The following is a 14873-nucleotide window of genomic DNA, read 5'->3' as shown; positions in this document are numbered from 1 at the left end:
TATGGTGGTGGCACACGGGTGATTTGGTGATGGGAAACCCGCGGGGATTACAATCGAGATGGAAAAAAAAATGTGCAAAATGATGTAAAAATAAACTTTTGTAATAATTAAAAAAAAAAAGATTTATTTATTTATGTGTACAAGAAGTGGAGTATAGGCCAGAGGTATGAGTAGTGAGAGGATTCACCAGAGACAGAGTGGGAAACCGAACAGGCTGAGGGGAGGATGGGTGAGACAGAAGAGGTCTGCTGTGCCATGTGGGTCACTTCCCTGTCTGGGGATAGAACTAGTGCTGCAGTAGCTACACTGTGTCTTTAACCCCTGTGCTTCCAGGGAGGCCCTTTTTCTAAATATTTAATACAGAAAATTAATAATTAATATTGATACTTATACTGAACAAGTGATTATACTGAACAAGTGAAATCAAACATTTTAAGAAAACAGAAGTTTAAAATAATCATAAATATACATGTCTATGTGTCATTGATTAATGGTAACCTTAAGAGTATTATTCTGTTAACTTTATAGGCTTTTATAGATAATTTTCAAGCAGTTAAAGAAGCTTTGGCTGAGGCAACTGTTCAGGCAGCAGGAATGGCTGCTACTGGTGTAAAAGAACTGGCTCAAAGGAGTTCTAGAATGGCATTGGATGTTAACATCAAAGCTCCAGTTGTGGTCATTCCACAATCTCCAGTTTCAGAAAATGTTTTTGTTGCTGATTTTGGACTGATTACAATGATGAATACATTTCACATGATTACTGATAGCCAGAGCAACCCTCCACCCATTATTGATTTGATAACAATTCAGCTGAGTGAAATGCGACTATACAGGTAAGTTTTCCACAAGTATGTTCACATGGAATGGTAATCTTTTCCTTACATTAAAGCCTATGGTCTGGAATGTTTTGTTTACAGTGAGATTTTATTTTATTACAACTACTTTTTTTTAATTGAGGTAACATTGGTTTATAACATTACAGGTTTGATGACTACAGCTTCATACATGGACAAAGGTCTAGTACCATCCACCATCATCTAGTTTTCCCTACTTCTGATCTCATTCCTCCTAGTTCCCACCTCTTTCCCTTCTAGTAGCCAACATTTTGGAGTCTGAATCTAAGGATTTGCTTTTATTTATTGTTTATTTGTTTTCTTTGTATTCCACAAATGAGTGAAATATATGATATTTGACTTTCTGTACTGACTTACTGCACTTAGCATAACCCCCACAGTGTATGTCCATATTGCAGATGTGAATATTTTATCTTTTTTAATAGCTGAGTAGTATTCCAGTATCTAAATACCACATCATCACCATCATTCTCTGTCCATACATGGGCACCTACACTATTTTCAAACTTGACTATTGTGGGTAATGCTGCAAAAAACTTGAGGTTCATACATGCTTTCAAATCAGTATTTCATATTCTTTGAGTAGATACCTATAGGTAGAATGGCTAGATCATATGTTAGATAAGATTTTAATTTTTCGAGGAGCTTCTATCCTATTTTCTGTAATAATCACACCAATCTACATTCCCACTAATAGTATACAACTGTTTTACTTTGCACCCTTGCCAATACTTGTTTTATATCTTTTTGATCTAGCCCATTTTCATGGGTATGAAGTAATGTCTTGCAGTTTTGATTTGCATCTGCCTGTTTATAAGTAGCCACTTATGTCTCTTCTTTCTCCACAGTAAACTCTGATCAATACTTAAGTTGTCATATACCTTCTTACTTACTTCCCTGTTACTTAGTCCTACTGCTCATTTTTTTTTTCCCATTCAGCTTGAATCTCCTGGCAAGGTGATCAGAAATTAAAACAGTAGTCAAAAATTTCCCCCAAACAAAAGCCTATGGCCAAATGATTTTCCAATAAAAATTTATCAAAACTTAAGAAGAACTCATGCTTAAATTTGAAAAAAAAAAAAAAAAAAAAAAACAACTGCTGAAGTGCTCTGTTACACATTTTGAGTCCAGTATTACCCTACTTGCAAAACCAGACACACACAGCGAAGAAAACTACAGACCAATTATCACCAATGAACATGGATGTAAAAACCTTTAACAAAATGCTAGCAAATTGAATTCCTGATTATACATCATGATCAAGTGAGTAAATACCAGGACTGTAAGGATGATTTAATGGTTATCAAACAGTATAATATTGTATATCAACAAAAGAAAAGATTATATAAAAAGATGCATCACTCAGGACATCATAAATCAACAGTCAGTATAATACTTAATGGTTAACATAAGCAGCAAGACAGGGATGACTCACTGATCGCTTCTGATTAGATTAATTTGCTGTTTTTTATAGTCAGCAAACAGGTTGGAAAATACATTGAGACTATTATATGGGCATATAAGACTAATGGTAGACATGTCTACCTTTAAAAAACCCTAAAGACCCTACCAAATAGCTGTTAGAAACAGTAAATGGAAAAAGCCAATTTGCATGTTATAAAATCAGCAAATAATGACGAGGAAAAAGAAAAAAATATCATACAAATGAATCAGATGCCTAGGAGTTACATAACCAAGGAGGTGTAGGCCTTACAAATTAAAACTAGAAGACTTTAATAAAGGATATGGAATAAGAAAACAGAAAAGTCAGTTCATGGTCAAAGATGGAAAGCATCACTAATCAAAATGACAGTTTTACAGAATGCAATATGTAGATTTCATGTAATCCCAATTAATGTTCTATTGATATTCTTTAAAATAATAGAAAAATACAAAATTATGTGGAAACAGATTTCCAGTAGCTGAAATAATCCTGAGAAAAAAGGAAAGAATTGTTAGCATCTTACTATCTAACTTTAGTACCGGAAAGCACTTTTAATTAAATATGGTATTGGAATAAAACAGATGTGTTGATCAGTAGAAATAGAAGGCCAAAAATAAATCTATAATCACACTAATGGTTAATATTTGATAAAGTTTTTGTAACCATACAATTGACTGTCTTTTAAAAATAGCCATACTGGGCAGCCACATGTACAAGAATGAAGTTTGCTCACTCTCTAACTCGATGCACAACAATAGGTATAAGACCAACAATAAAACACATAGGAGAAAGCCTGGTGATGGGTTTGATGGCATCAATGGTAGAGTCTTTGGAGGCTAGACTTCTATTGCAAGAGGAATAAAAACAAAGCAAAAAAAAGTTTCTCAAATTAAAAAAAAAGTATAAAATGAAAGAAATTGCAATTAAAGCTTACTCAATTTAGCAGCAAACAGTAACCCAGTTAATAAATGGACAGCCGATCTGAACAGATAGCTCATCAAACAAGATATCCAAAAGCCCAGTAGCTATATGGAAAGCATTCATCATCATTTTTAATAAGGGAAGTTCAGGTCAAAACCACAGTGAATTATTACCTCAGACTTATTTTGAAGGAGGAAATGTATTTAAAAAAACTGCCAACAATAAGCTCTGGAGAGGTTGTGGAAAAAGAGGAACTCTTATACGTTGTTGGTGGGAATGTAAACTGGTACAACCATTTTAAAAAGTGGTCTCTGAATTTACCTTATTAAACAAAAAATGAAAATACTGTAAGACCTGGAAAATCCCCTTTAGGGCATCTATCTGATGAACGTGAAACTGTGCATGCAAAAAATTATATGATGTACAGTGTTATTTCAGCATTATTCACAATCACTGGGACTTGGGTGTAACCTAAGTACACATCAATAGAGAATGAAGACGGTATGTTGTATCTAAAAATGATGTGCATCATAAGTAAAAGCAAAATGTCACTATTCATAGTAAAATATAATTTGCTTGAGAGAATTATGTATAGTAGAACATTTCAAAAGCCAAAGATAATTAGTGAACATTAGAGACTTTGACTCTTAAGTTTTTGAATATTAATTACCAGAATAAAATTACAAGGGAAATGCATTGGGGTAAATTATTGACAGTAACTTAATAATAGATAAAATTTATGAATACTTAAAGGAGCAAGGAAAAGAAAATTTGAAAAATTGGTACAGAACATGACTAAGTGGTTTTTTTTTTTTTTTGAAAATAATTTTTATTGAGGTAATGTTGGTTTATAGCACTGTATTGGTTTTAGCTGTTGTTACGTTCAAACCTCTACAAATGTATTTTTTTACACCAGGTTACCACAAAAGCCCCAATAATTTTTCTCCCTGCTCCAAAGGTGATTTTTTATAGAAATAGCAATAGCCAATAAACACTTAGTAGAAATTTTCACCCTCTTGTAATCAAAGTAATGAAAATGTAGACAGAGAAATACTATTGCCCAATGATTAATATTTCTCCATTCATGTGCATAGAGATGGTTGTTCTTGTATATTGTTGCTTATGTTTATCTAATTTTGTGAGTGCAGTTTAGCAGATATTTGTACACGTGTCCTGTTACAGTCATTGACCTATGTCATGGAAGTACATCAAAGAATAGGGTAAATAAGTTTCATTCTTGAAACTACAGATAAGACAAACTATTAAGGTGCAGTATTTAAATAGAGTAATAGAAACCATTTGAGTTACTTGGAGTATGTAGAAAAGATATCTAACCCAGATAAATGATAATACTGATAAGGAAATTGTTTAAAGGAAGTAATTTTAAAAACATTGTTTCTTAATATTTATGACAGTAAAGAATTTTAGAAATTTAATAATAGAAAGTTACTAAGTGACTTATAGTATAGCTTACATTATAATTTGCACTCACTGTAATTGTATATATAATATGTCTTAGAGGGTTTTCAAATTTTTTTTAAAGATTTATTTATGCATTCATAACTGGAGTACAGGCCAGAGATGCAGGGGTGGTGAGAATATTCACCAGAGACAGAGTGGGGAGCAGAACAGGCAGATTGACAAGTACACTGCTGAGGGGAGCCGCAGAGAAAGCAGGAGAGGTATGCTGCGCCATGTGGGTCACCTCCCTGGCATGAGATCAAACTTCTGCTGAAGTGGCTGTGAACTACTTCGTAGTGCTGTGCTTTAATCCATTGTGCCACCAGGGAGGGCCTGTTTTTAACTTATTATCACTAAGTAGAGATTGTAAGCAATCATGAGTGATGTGTCATCTATAATTAGTTCATTAAATGGTAATATTATGCGTTCTGAAGGATCTTTGCTATCTCCTATATTTTTGTCCAATTGAGTAAGTGATATTTAAAATTCTAATATGGGGGGCCCTATATTTGACCCTCAAAAAATTCACTTAATACATTTTGTTTCTTACTGAGTAAGAGGATTTGTGGTATTCTGTTATATATCTAAATCAGTGAATTAATAATTTATATTTAGGGGTTTATTTGGGGAGTTTACTATCTAACTTGTATACTTTTGGCCCTTTTTGACAAATTCCAAAGCCCTATTTTAAAAATCACTTTCCTTATAATGACACATACAGTGTTTGCCACGGTATGAGTAAACAATTCAAAACAATTTTATTTCTACTTACAGGAGTCAATTTTCTAATGGTACATACCAGGATGTCTTGGATCTGATGCTGCCACTAAATCTTGAGGTGATTGTTGAGCGAAATTTATCCTGGGATTGGTATCAGGAAGTTCCATGTTTTAATGTAAATGCTCAACTCAAGCCCATGGAGGTAACCTTTTGTATTCTTCATGATTTCTGTTTTGCTGTTTGAAAATACTGCATTGGTGTCATAAAACATTTTGAAGGAAAAAGTTACTTGTTAATCACCTTGGTCAGAGTTGAAGTTGTAACTATATTAACCTAGAATTCATAACTGTTTTCCATCCATTTATTTCACAAATAATTATGTCCTTACTGGATTAGGGTAAATTTCAGAAATACAGTGACATAGAAGGCATGTTATTATCTCTTGATTGCATGGAAATTACCATCCTAATGCACAGGTTGGTGGTGATAGTGGTCTAAAAATTGTGCTAGCCTAAGAAAGTATACTGGCACATAATTTAAATGTTTATAATTATGATAAATTCCATGAAGGAAATAAATATTAGATATAGTACTTTTAGTATCCAGTGGAATATATTAATAGAACTTTGGGGGAGAGGTCTCAGGAAGAATAACTTGGGGTGTCATTAGTTTCTAAAAGCTGATTCAAAGCCAGTGGAATATATGAAACAACAGAGAAGATGATAGAGGGATGAAGAGATTGAAGATAAAAATTCCAAATGGGTTAATACCTTAGGTAGAACTTTATCTCCTAATTGGTTGACATTGCTTCAGAGATCTCTAATAGAACTATCCACAGTTCATATTTTTCTCATCTTGACTATACGGAAGTAGAAACTATTTTGGTGCTTTGCTGAAATGACAACATATGGCAGGTTTTTTAATGAGGCTTAATAAATCCTCTACCCAGCCCCAGTTTTCCTTTAGTTTCTCCCTATAAAAATTATATTTAAAGAGAAAAGTTAAAAATTTCAGACCTTTATATAAAAAAAAATTGTTTAAATACTTGTAAATTTAAAGCATAGAGATCTTAGCAGAAGCTCTGTGTATAGAAGGAAAAAGGACTTACTATGAAAGTATCTTGGGCCCTCCCTGGTGGCACACTGGGTCAAAGCACAGCACTAAGAAGCTAAAGCGCCACTTCAGCATGAGTTCTATCCTCACCTGCCTCGGAGGTGACCCACATGGCGTGGCAAACCTCTCCTGACCCGCACACTGTTCCCTTTAGCAGTGTACTTTGTCGATCTGCCTGTCCTGCTCCCCACTCTCTCTGGTGAATCCTCTCACTGCCCCTGCACCTAGACCTGTATCCTAGTTCTGTATGCATAAATAAATAAATATATTTTTTAAGTATCTTTTTAAAATAGATACTTGAGGCCCTCCCTGGTGGCACAGCAGGTTAAAGCACAGCACTGAGAAGCTAAAGCCACTTCTGCATGAGTTCGATTCCTGCCTGCCCTGGAGGCGACCACATGGCGTGGCAGACCTCTCCTGACCCGCCCGCTGCTCCCCTCAGCAGTGTACTTCATTGATCTGCCTGTTCTGCTCCTCACTCTGTCTCTGGTGAAGCCTCTCGCCACCCCTGAGCCTCTGGCCTGTACCCCAGTTCTGTATGAACAGATAAATCTTTAAAAAAAAAAAAAGATATTTGAAATGTCTTTATAGTTCATTAAAACAATAGATAGAATCTTGTGGCTGAAAAGTAGCCTTTTCCATCCATTATGCTGGCAAATTCTTTATACAGTTTTCAAGCAGAGCTGTGTGGGGCATCAGGCACATTATTTTCCTTCATACTTCTCCATGGAGAATATGTGCAGAATGTTCAGGTAATGTAAACTATCTGCAAATGCCCATTTGTCTTCAGGGTTATATAAAATTAGGTCTTCCACTATCCTGAGATAGCTGAATAGGGAACAGCTATTCTGGTCCTCATTTGGTCTCCACATATTTGACCCTATATACAGCCTCTGCATCAGGTAGTAGCTGAAAGCAATCTCATGCATACCAAACCAAATGCTGCAGCTTGTAAGTTCTGACTACTTAGATGTTTGGATAGCATATATAGTCAGAGTGACATCTAGAAGCCATATATCAGCAGTCCTGCAATCCTGATAGTTCTTTTATTTTCCTCTAATGAGTTTCTTGGCAAGGGTAAAGTGCGATCATTATTAGCAGTATACGACAGGCAAGGCCTCCCTGGTGGAGGGGTCAGTCTCAGTGCTATCACTGCCACGGACTGAGCTTGATCCTCAGCCAGGGAACTAACCCATATATGGCATAGCAAACCTCTTCTGGCTTGCGGGCTATTCCTCTTAGCAGTGTATTTCAATAAAGCTACCTCTTCTGCTCCCCACTCTGTCTCTGGTGAGACCTCTCTCACACACACACTTGCACCTATTTATTTTATGTAAAAATAAATAAGCCTTAAAAAATGTGTATGTGACAGGCATCAGTCAGTAATTGAGGAAGTGATTTAAACGTCATAATACTTAATTTCAACTTAACTAATTTTTGTTAACACTATTCTTGCTGTGCCTGCTGCATAACCACAAAGTGTCATGAATAAATAAAAATTTTAAAAAAATGCCAAACATAAGTAGCATGAATAAGGTATGTGTAGATTTAATCCTAAAGTGCTGTATCAGTATATCACTTTGTAAATGTGTTCTAAAAAAGCCTGGTAAAATAAAACAGTTAAGTTTGGGGGGATTAAAATTGTTCCTTTGAGGTTATTAGATACCAATTTAAACTCATATGTCCTGTCTTCCTTTCTGCCTCCTTCCTTTATCTCCCCTGCTTTCTTCCTCTCCCTTTACTTAATTACTGTTGTATTAGGAATACAGAGAAACAGAACCAGTAGTTTGTATATATGGTTGCATATTTGGTGTATATATTGTTAGTTTGGATTCATTAGACTGCTTCTTGCCATTGAGGATGAGGTCCAGGATTGTCAAATAAGGTAATCTGCCAAGGTGGGCTAAAATAGTTGCTAGCTACTTGAGTTGACCAGGTAGGGGAAGACTCAGTTTCATGCTCTTAGGCCTGTCTCAGAAGACACATGGACATTTGTAGATGGTCTGCAGCTCTCTCTAATGACCTGTCTGTGTAAAGAGCTTGATTTTAAGGCATTGATTTGTGTAATTTTGGAAGCTAGCAAGCTGGAAATCTTCAGGGTAGGCTGACAGTGAAGAGTTGGTGTTGCAGCTCATTATGAAAGCAGTCTGTGGGCAAATTTCTTCTTGCTCAGGGAAAATAATTTTTTTTATATTACACTTTCAAATGATTGGATGAAGATAATAATGATTGGATTGTAAGGTAATCAGCCTTATAAAATTTCTGTTAATTTCAATATTAATCTCATCTAAAATAATCTCTTCACAGTGTCATCTGGAAGAATAGTGGGCTAAATAACTAGATATTATGGCCCACTCAAGTTGACATAAAATTCATGGAAAACATATTGTCACTATTTTCATTGTGCAAATACAATGTATTTTATTCTATATTTATAGATTCAGGTGCTTACTGAAAAAAAAAGGTAGCTAAATACATAAATAAAAAGTTCATTTTATACATTAAAAATAATCAGTTACTACATTCATAGCAAGAAAAGTTATAATTTATAACTTTGGTTTGTCATCTAACGTAGTCTGTATTCACAAATACTAAAGGTAACAATGGTCATTTAGATAATTGTATATTTAATTAGAAATGTTTACTGCTTTAAAAATTGGTTTTGTGGAGTGCTGAAATGAGTATCATTTCTCTTGTATGAAAATGTTTAATTACATGAAGCAATGTTAAAATGAGGAAAGCTTTTTTCTTTTAACAGTTCATTCTTAGTCAAGAAGATATAACAACTATTTTTAAAACATTAAATGGCAATATATGGTATGAAGAAGGTCATAGTGCTTCACCTGCAGGAATAAAAGATCAAGGGAGTGTTACCAGTGGAGCTACCAATGCTTCACACCATGCTGGAGGTATGTTCTTAACTTGAAATGAGTTCCTTATTCTTTCCTCCTTTTTATGCTTCCTCCCTACATAGATACATCTTGCTCCTTTCTTCTCCCTCTAGTTTTGGATAAAATAAGATCTATTGTATGTTAATGATCTATCTTACTTTTTTTTTTTTTTCCTTTGGATTAAAATTCCTAATTCTGTTTTTAGAAAATTCCTTAGTGAGCTTTTGGTCCTTCCTGATAGGGCTTAATTTTTATTTTATTTTATTTTTAAAGATTTATTTATGAATACAGAACTGGGGTACAGGCCAGAGATAAAGGGATGATGAGAGGGTTCACCAGAGACAGAAAAAGCAGATTGACTGTACACTGCTAAGGGGGAGTAGTGGGCAAGACAGGAGAGGTCTGCTGCACCTTGTGGGTCACCTCCCTGGCTAGGGATCAAACTCAAGCAGAAGCTGTTGTGGCTAACGTTGCAGTGCTATGCAGTGTTTTGCACGAGGGAGGGCCCTTATTTTTAATTTTTTCACCCCCACTCTCCACTTCTTAAATTGTAGAGCAGTATATGCCCCTGATAAAATATTTTATAATGATATCAGGAGTATCAAAATATTAAAGATGTCAAAAGGCTTTTACCATTAGTAAATAACAAGAGTTCACAAATATTTGGAAGATAAATGAATAGGACAGAAGGAACCATTACTGAGAAAGAGGTTCCAACCAGCCTTGGATTCATTGTGTGTTGGCATGGCCCCAACCACAGACTGTCAGCAGGCAGAAAGGGTCTTAAGGTGGGAGGTTGTCAGTAAGTAGGAATTCCAAGAGAGGGGGCAGGAGAGCAGGTACAAGGAAGAGAGGGGAGTTGTAGTTGGGTGCAATTCTTCCTGCTCATCTTTTTAGCAGGTCTTTATTTATACTGTCTAGCAAGTAGTTAGTTACAGTAATACATCAGGTAACTTAATAAGAAATCAGCGTAAAAGTTTCTGAAGGAAGAGTGGGAACAGTGCATCCTCTTCCTGACACTTTATGGCATACTAGACTGTACATCTTTGTGATAACTTTCATGTATACGGATGTTTAACTATGACTAAAAGGATAAGGGGTCTGGAAAAGGATAAGCTATTAGCAAAGGATTTAGGGGTCCTAAGGAAGGAATAAATTGTCTAAGCAGAGTCATCAGTGGTTGTCTGAAGAAAAGCTAATGGCTAACTTAAGGCTAGCAGAGAGTAGCTAGTGTTTAGTAGTTAAGACTAGCAGGAAAAGTTTAGTTAAGACTAGCAGAGAGTAGTTATTGTTTAAGAAAAGGGTAAATTAAGAGGAAGTCACATAGTTATGCATTAAGCAAAACCTGTATCAGTAATGTTAGAAAATTGTCCGTGGGTCCTTATGTCCTGGGAGTTTTATGTGATTTTTTTTTTTTTTTTAAAAAAAACAAGGAAGCTTCCCAGGAGTTTTCATGCCGTGGGGTCTTATCTCTCCTGGGGCTTGCCTTCTGTCTCAGTAAACAGAGGAATTTCCTGCCCTGGGGCAGCTAGTACTTTGCCTGGCCAGGTAGCCAATTTATGAAGCTAAGGCAATCCAGTTGCAAACTGATGGTTGCTCAGAATATTTTTTGTTATTATGATTATACAAAAAAGGGAAGTCGTAACATAAGTTAGCAATGGAAATTGATTTTTCAAACTTTTCCCTTCTATCTGGAATTTGTTGGTCTACAGAAGTTGTATAGCTTGTGTCAGCTGTGCTTTATGGAACATGACTGGGTTCTAAGTTCAGTACCCGCACATAAAGAGAGGTCAGTTAGGGTTGCTGCAATGATTTTGTTACACAGCAGTAAAGTTTTTTATGATGGCATTTTGGGGTGCATAAGCGTATCAACTTCAAAGTGAAACCTGCTAGGCCACAAGACCAGTCTTGCAAAGTCTTGAAATATTAAATAGATTTTCTAGTTAGGGAAAATCCTAACACAGAAACAACCCTCCATTGATGATATTACATCCTTACTAATTCGAATAACCAATTCTGTTTTTATTATTAAATAATGTGAGATTTGAAGGATATTACAGGGATATAAGTATTAAAGAAAGCAATATGAACAGAAGTGTTTCCTGAATGAAACAAAGTAATTGAGGTGTAGAAGAGAATTGTAAACAAAGAGACAACAAACTCTTACAATCGAGGATTTTTTTTTTTTAAAGATTTATTTATTCGTACAGAACTGGGGTACAGGCCAGAGATGCAGAGGGTGAGAGGATTCACGAGAGACAGAGAGGGGAGCAGAACAGGCAGATCAACGAAGTACACTGCTGAGGGGAGCAGCGGGCGGGTCAGGAGAGGTCTGCCACGCCATGTGGTCTCCTCCGGGGCAGGCGGGAATCGAACTCATGCGGAACTGGCTTAAGCTTCTTAGTGCAGTGCTTTAACCCGCTGCGCCACCAGAGAGGGCCACAATCGAGGATTTTAAGAATTGAAGAGCTGAATTCTATTCTCACTACTTCTCAGCTTTCAAAATCAGAAAGAGTTCTTAGAACTCAGAAAATTTTGAAACAAATTTTGAAAAATTGAAACAAAACTAAAGCAGTAAGCATGGGTATTAGAGATAAGTAGACTTGGAATATGTAGTTATTGTAATTGACCATGATATACAAGAAAAAAAAGCACAGAGATGGAAAATCAAATAAAACTGAACTTCTTTTCAAAAGTGATGATGCCATGCCAGCATTTTAGGAGAAAGAACTGAGAAAATGGAAGAGAAGAATTTTTTCAAAGAAATATAAGAAACCTTCAGTACAAACTATGACACAGATTCTTGGATGTAAAGAAGCTACTGAATTACATGCAAGAACATTAAAAATAGCATACATTCTATCAAATAGGTAGAATAGGGAATTAACTGATTAGATTATTATGTAAGTGTATGGAAGAGAGGAAGACAAGTTTCTGTTAGTAAGAAAAGAAAAAATCTGTAGACTACATTCTGGTGCAGAAGTAATATGGACTAAATTTTGCATGATTTTTATCCTTTGTGAATATGTAAGAAGAAATTCTATGCTATTTTAAGAGGTACTAGTAGCTGTGCCATTGTAGCAGCAGAGGAAATAATGTAACTTCTACTCTTTAATATTGAAAGTCATACTATTACAGTAAACTTCTGATTTTGAAAAGTATGTAATTTTTTATTCTAGTCTACATATATAAAGATTATTATTTAAATAAGAATGTATATGTTACCAATCTTGCTGACAAAGAAATAACAACATAACTGACCAAAGATGGGGAAAGGAAGGCAGGATAGGTGGATGACATTGTTAAGAACATAAATAGTGGGGAGTACAAACATAATATCTAAAACGGATAAAGTAGAAGCCTTAATATGTTTATTGTGGAAATTTTTTGCTCATATACAAAAGTAGAGGGAATACAGTAGTGAACACACAATGTACCCATCACCACATTTTAATAATTAGTATTGTGTAGATGCCTCTATCACTGCTATAACATTTTTCTCTTTATTCTCCCATTCTTTTATTACTAGATTATTTTAGAATAAATCTCAGCTGTTAAATCTTTAATTTGTATTTATAAACACTAACATCTTTTAACATACAATCATAAAAACATAGCATAATAATGTTAGCAATACTCCATCTTAATTCATGAAAATACCCAGTTAGAGCTTATATTTCTCCTGTTTATCTCATAAATGCCTCTTGTGATTTTTATTAAAAATAAAGATAAAGGACTAATTTACAAAGAAGATAAAACAGCCTTAGATGTACATACCTAGTAACAAAGTTAAAAAATATATGTGGCAAAAACTGATAGCAGTAAAGGAATAAATATATGTATATATCAACATAGAAAATTTAAAACAACCATTCTTAATAATCATAAAACATGGACAAAAAATCAGAAAGACTATACTATAGAATATGTGAACACTTTTAACACTTAAGTGGATATTAATATAATACTGTACAAACAACTGGAAAATACACGTTTTTTAAGTATTCCTGGAATGTTCACAGGTACACCAATTTGAGAACCATCAAATTTTCTGTCACAATGGAATTAAATAGGAATCAATATTGATATAAGAAAAACTTGGATCCTGAATAATTGAGTTAAAGAAAAAAAGACAGGAGAATTTACTAGCTTGTTTAAACTAAAAGATAATGAACATAGAACATTGCCAAGATTTGTGAGATGCAAATTAATAAATTTTGTAGTAGTGAAGGAATGTATTAGGAAAGAATAAGAGTTTAATATCAAAAGATCAATTGTCTACCTCAGGAAAAAGAAGAAAATGAACAAATTAAGACCAAAGTTAATAAAAGGCAGATAGTACTACAGACCAGTATAAATGTAAGAAAATAAACAGATAAAATTAGTGATTCAACATTGTTTTCATTGTAGAGACTTATAAAATTGATAAATCCATAGCAGTACTCATAAGAAAGAATAAATTACTGATATCAGAATTAAATAAATTAGATAGCAGCCAGGATAATATAGAAACTAAGTAGCCTTGTGTCTATTAATGGGCTCGAAGTAATACCAGTGTTACACAGACTCTTTGGGAGACTGTAGAAGAGAATACTTTCTTAGGTAGACAATATTATACACTGGATCACTTAGGAAGACCAATATAAAAATTCTTAGCAAAATACTAGAATATTGAATCCAGCCATAAAGAGATACAAAGGATACAGGGGAATTTACTGGAGTGTTTTAAATGTTAACTATCTTACTTGAAGTATTGGTGATTTTGATACCTATATTAAATCTCAGATTGTCAGATAATACCTGTATGCTTCACCAATGTAAATTTTACTTCAGTTTGAAAAAAGCCACCTGGTATGGTGGTACTTACTGCTAAAGTTAGAATGAGAATTCAAAATTGCTTTGTTTTTATAATAATTCTATTCTATGTATACTATGGCACAAAATATAATTTGGGGACATCTCTGTTAAGTCACTTTCAAAGCTCTTTTAATCTGCCCCTTCCTGATTTTCTTTTTTCTTGTATCCAATAACTTTCAATTTTTCCCAGGAACAACTGTCACCACAGCTGCCGTGGTAGAAGTACATTCACAGGCCTCTCAAATTAAGACAACACTGAACATGAGCTTCAGAAGTGATTATCTCACCATGGTACTGTACAGTCCAAATCCTGACCAGGTAAGCTGAGGAAGAAAATATTTTTTACTTGATGAAAATCATAGCAGATGATGACATTCATTAAAATAACAATTGTTTATATTTCGTGTATATTTTACAGTATTTGTTCCTCTGAGAATAATCATTGATTTTTCTCACTTTAATAAAAATGTCATTATTTCTTCTTTTTGAATTGCTTATCTTTCCTACAGCCAGTGATGTGGAACATAAAAATAAACTTTTAAAGTTGTTTTTTTTTTTACCTTTGGAGATATTGATAATGTGGTAGTTCATGTCTTAAGATATTCACTGGAC

At 34.4% G+C, this 14873-nt stretch overlaps 1 protein-coding gene across 3 annotated transcripts in view; it reads left to right on the top strand.

The window, feature by feature from the left end:
- Positions 1–14873, top strand: part of VPS13A (vacuolar protein sorting 13 homolog A (S. cerevisiae)) — a 159579-nt gene that overhangs the window by 77251 nt on the left and 67455 nt on the right. For all 3 annotated transcript variants that reach the window (XM_004677556.2, XM_004677558.2, XM_004677559.2), the window contains exons 33-36: positions 529–833; positions 5455–5602; positions 9272–9422; positions 14452–14579. In XM_004677556.2, coding sequence (XP_004677613.1) covers positions 529–833; positions 5455–5602; positions 9272–9422; positions 14452–14579 — 732 coding nt within the window. The remainder of the gene's footprint in view (positions 1–528; positions 834–5454; positions 5603–9271; positions 9423–14451; positions 14580–14873) is intronic.

This window comes from Condylura cristata, unplaced genomic scaffold, assembly GCF_000260355.1.
Source record: "Condylura cristata isolate star-nosed mole 26May11 unplaced genomic scaffold, ConCri1.0 scaffold00006, whole genome shotgun sequence".
NCBI classification, from domain to species: domain Eukaryota; kingdom Metazoa; phylum Chordata; class Mammalia; order Eulipotyphla; family Talpidae; genus Condylura; species Condylura cristata.
This window is presented reverse-complemented; position numbering and strand designations above follow the sequence as displayed.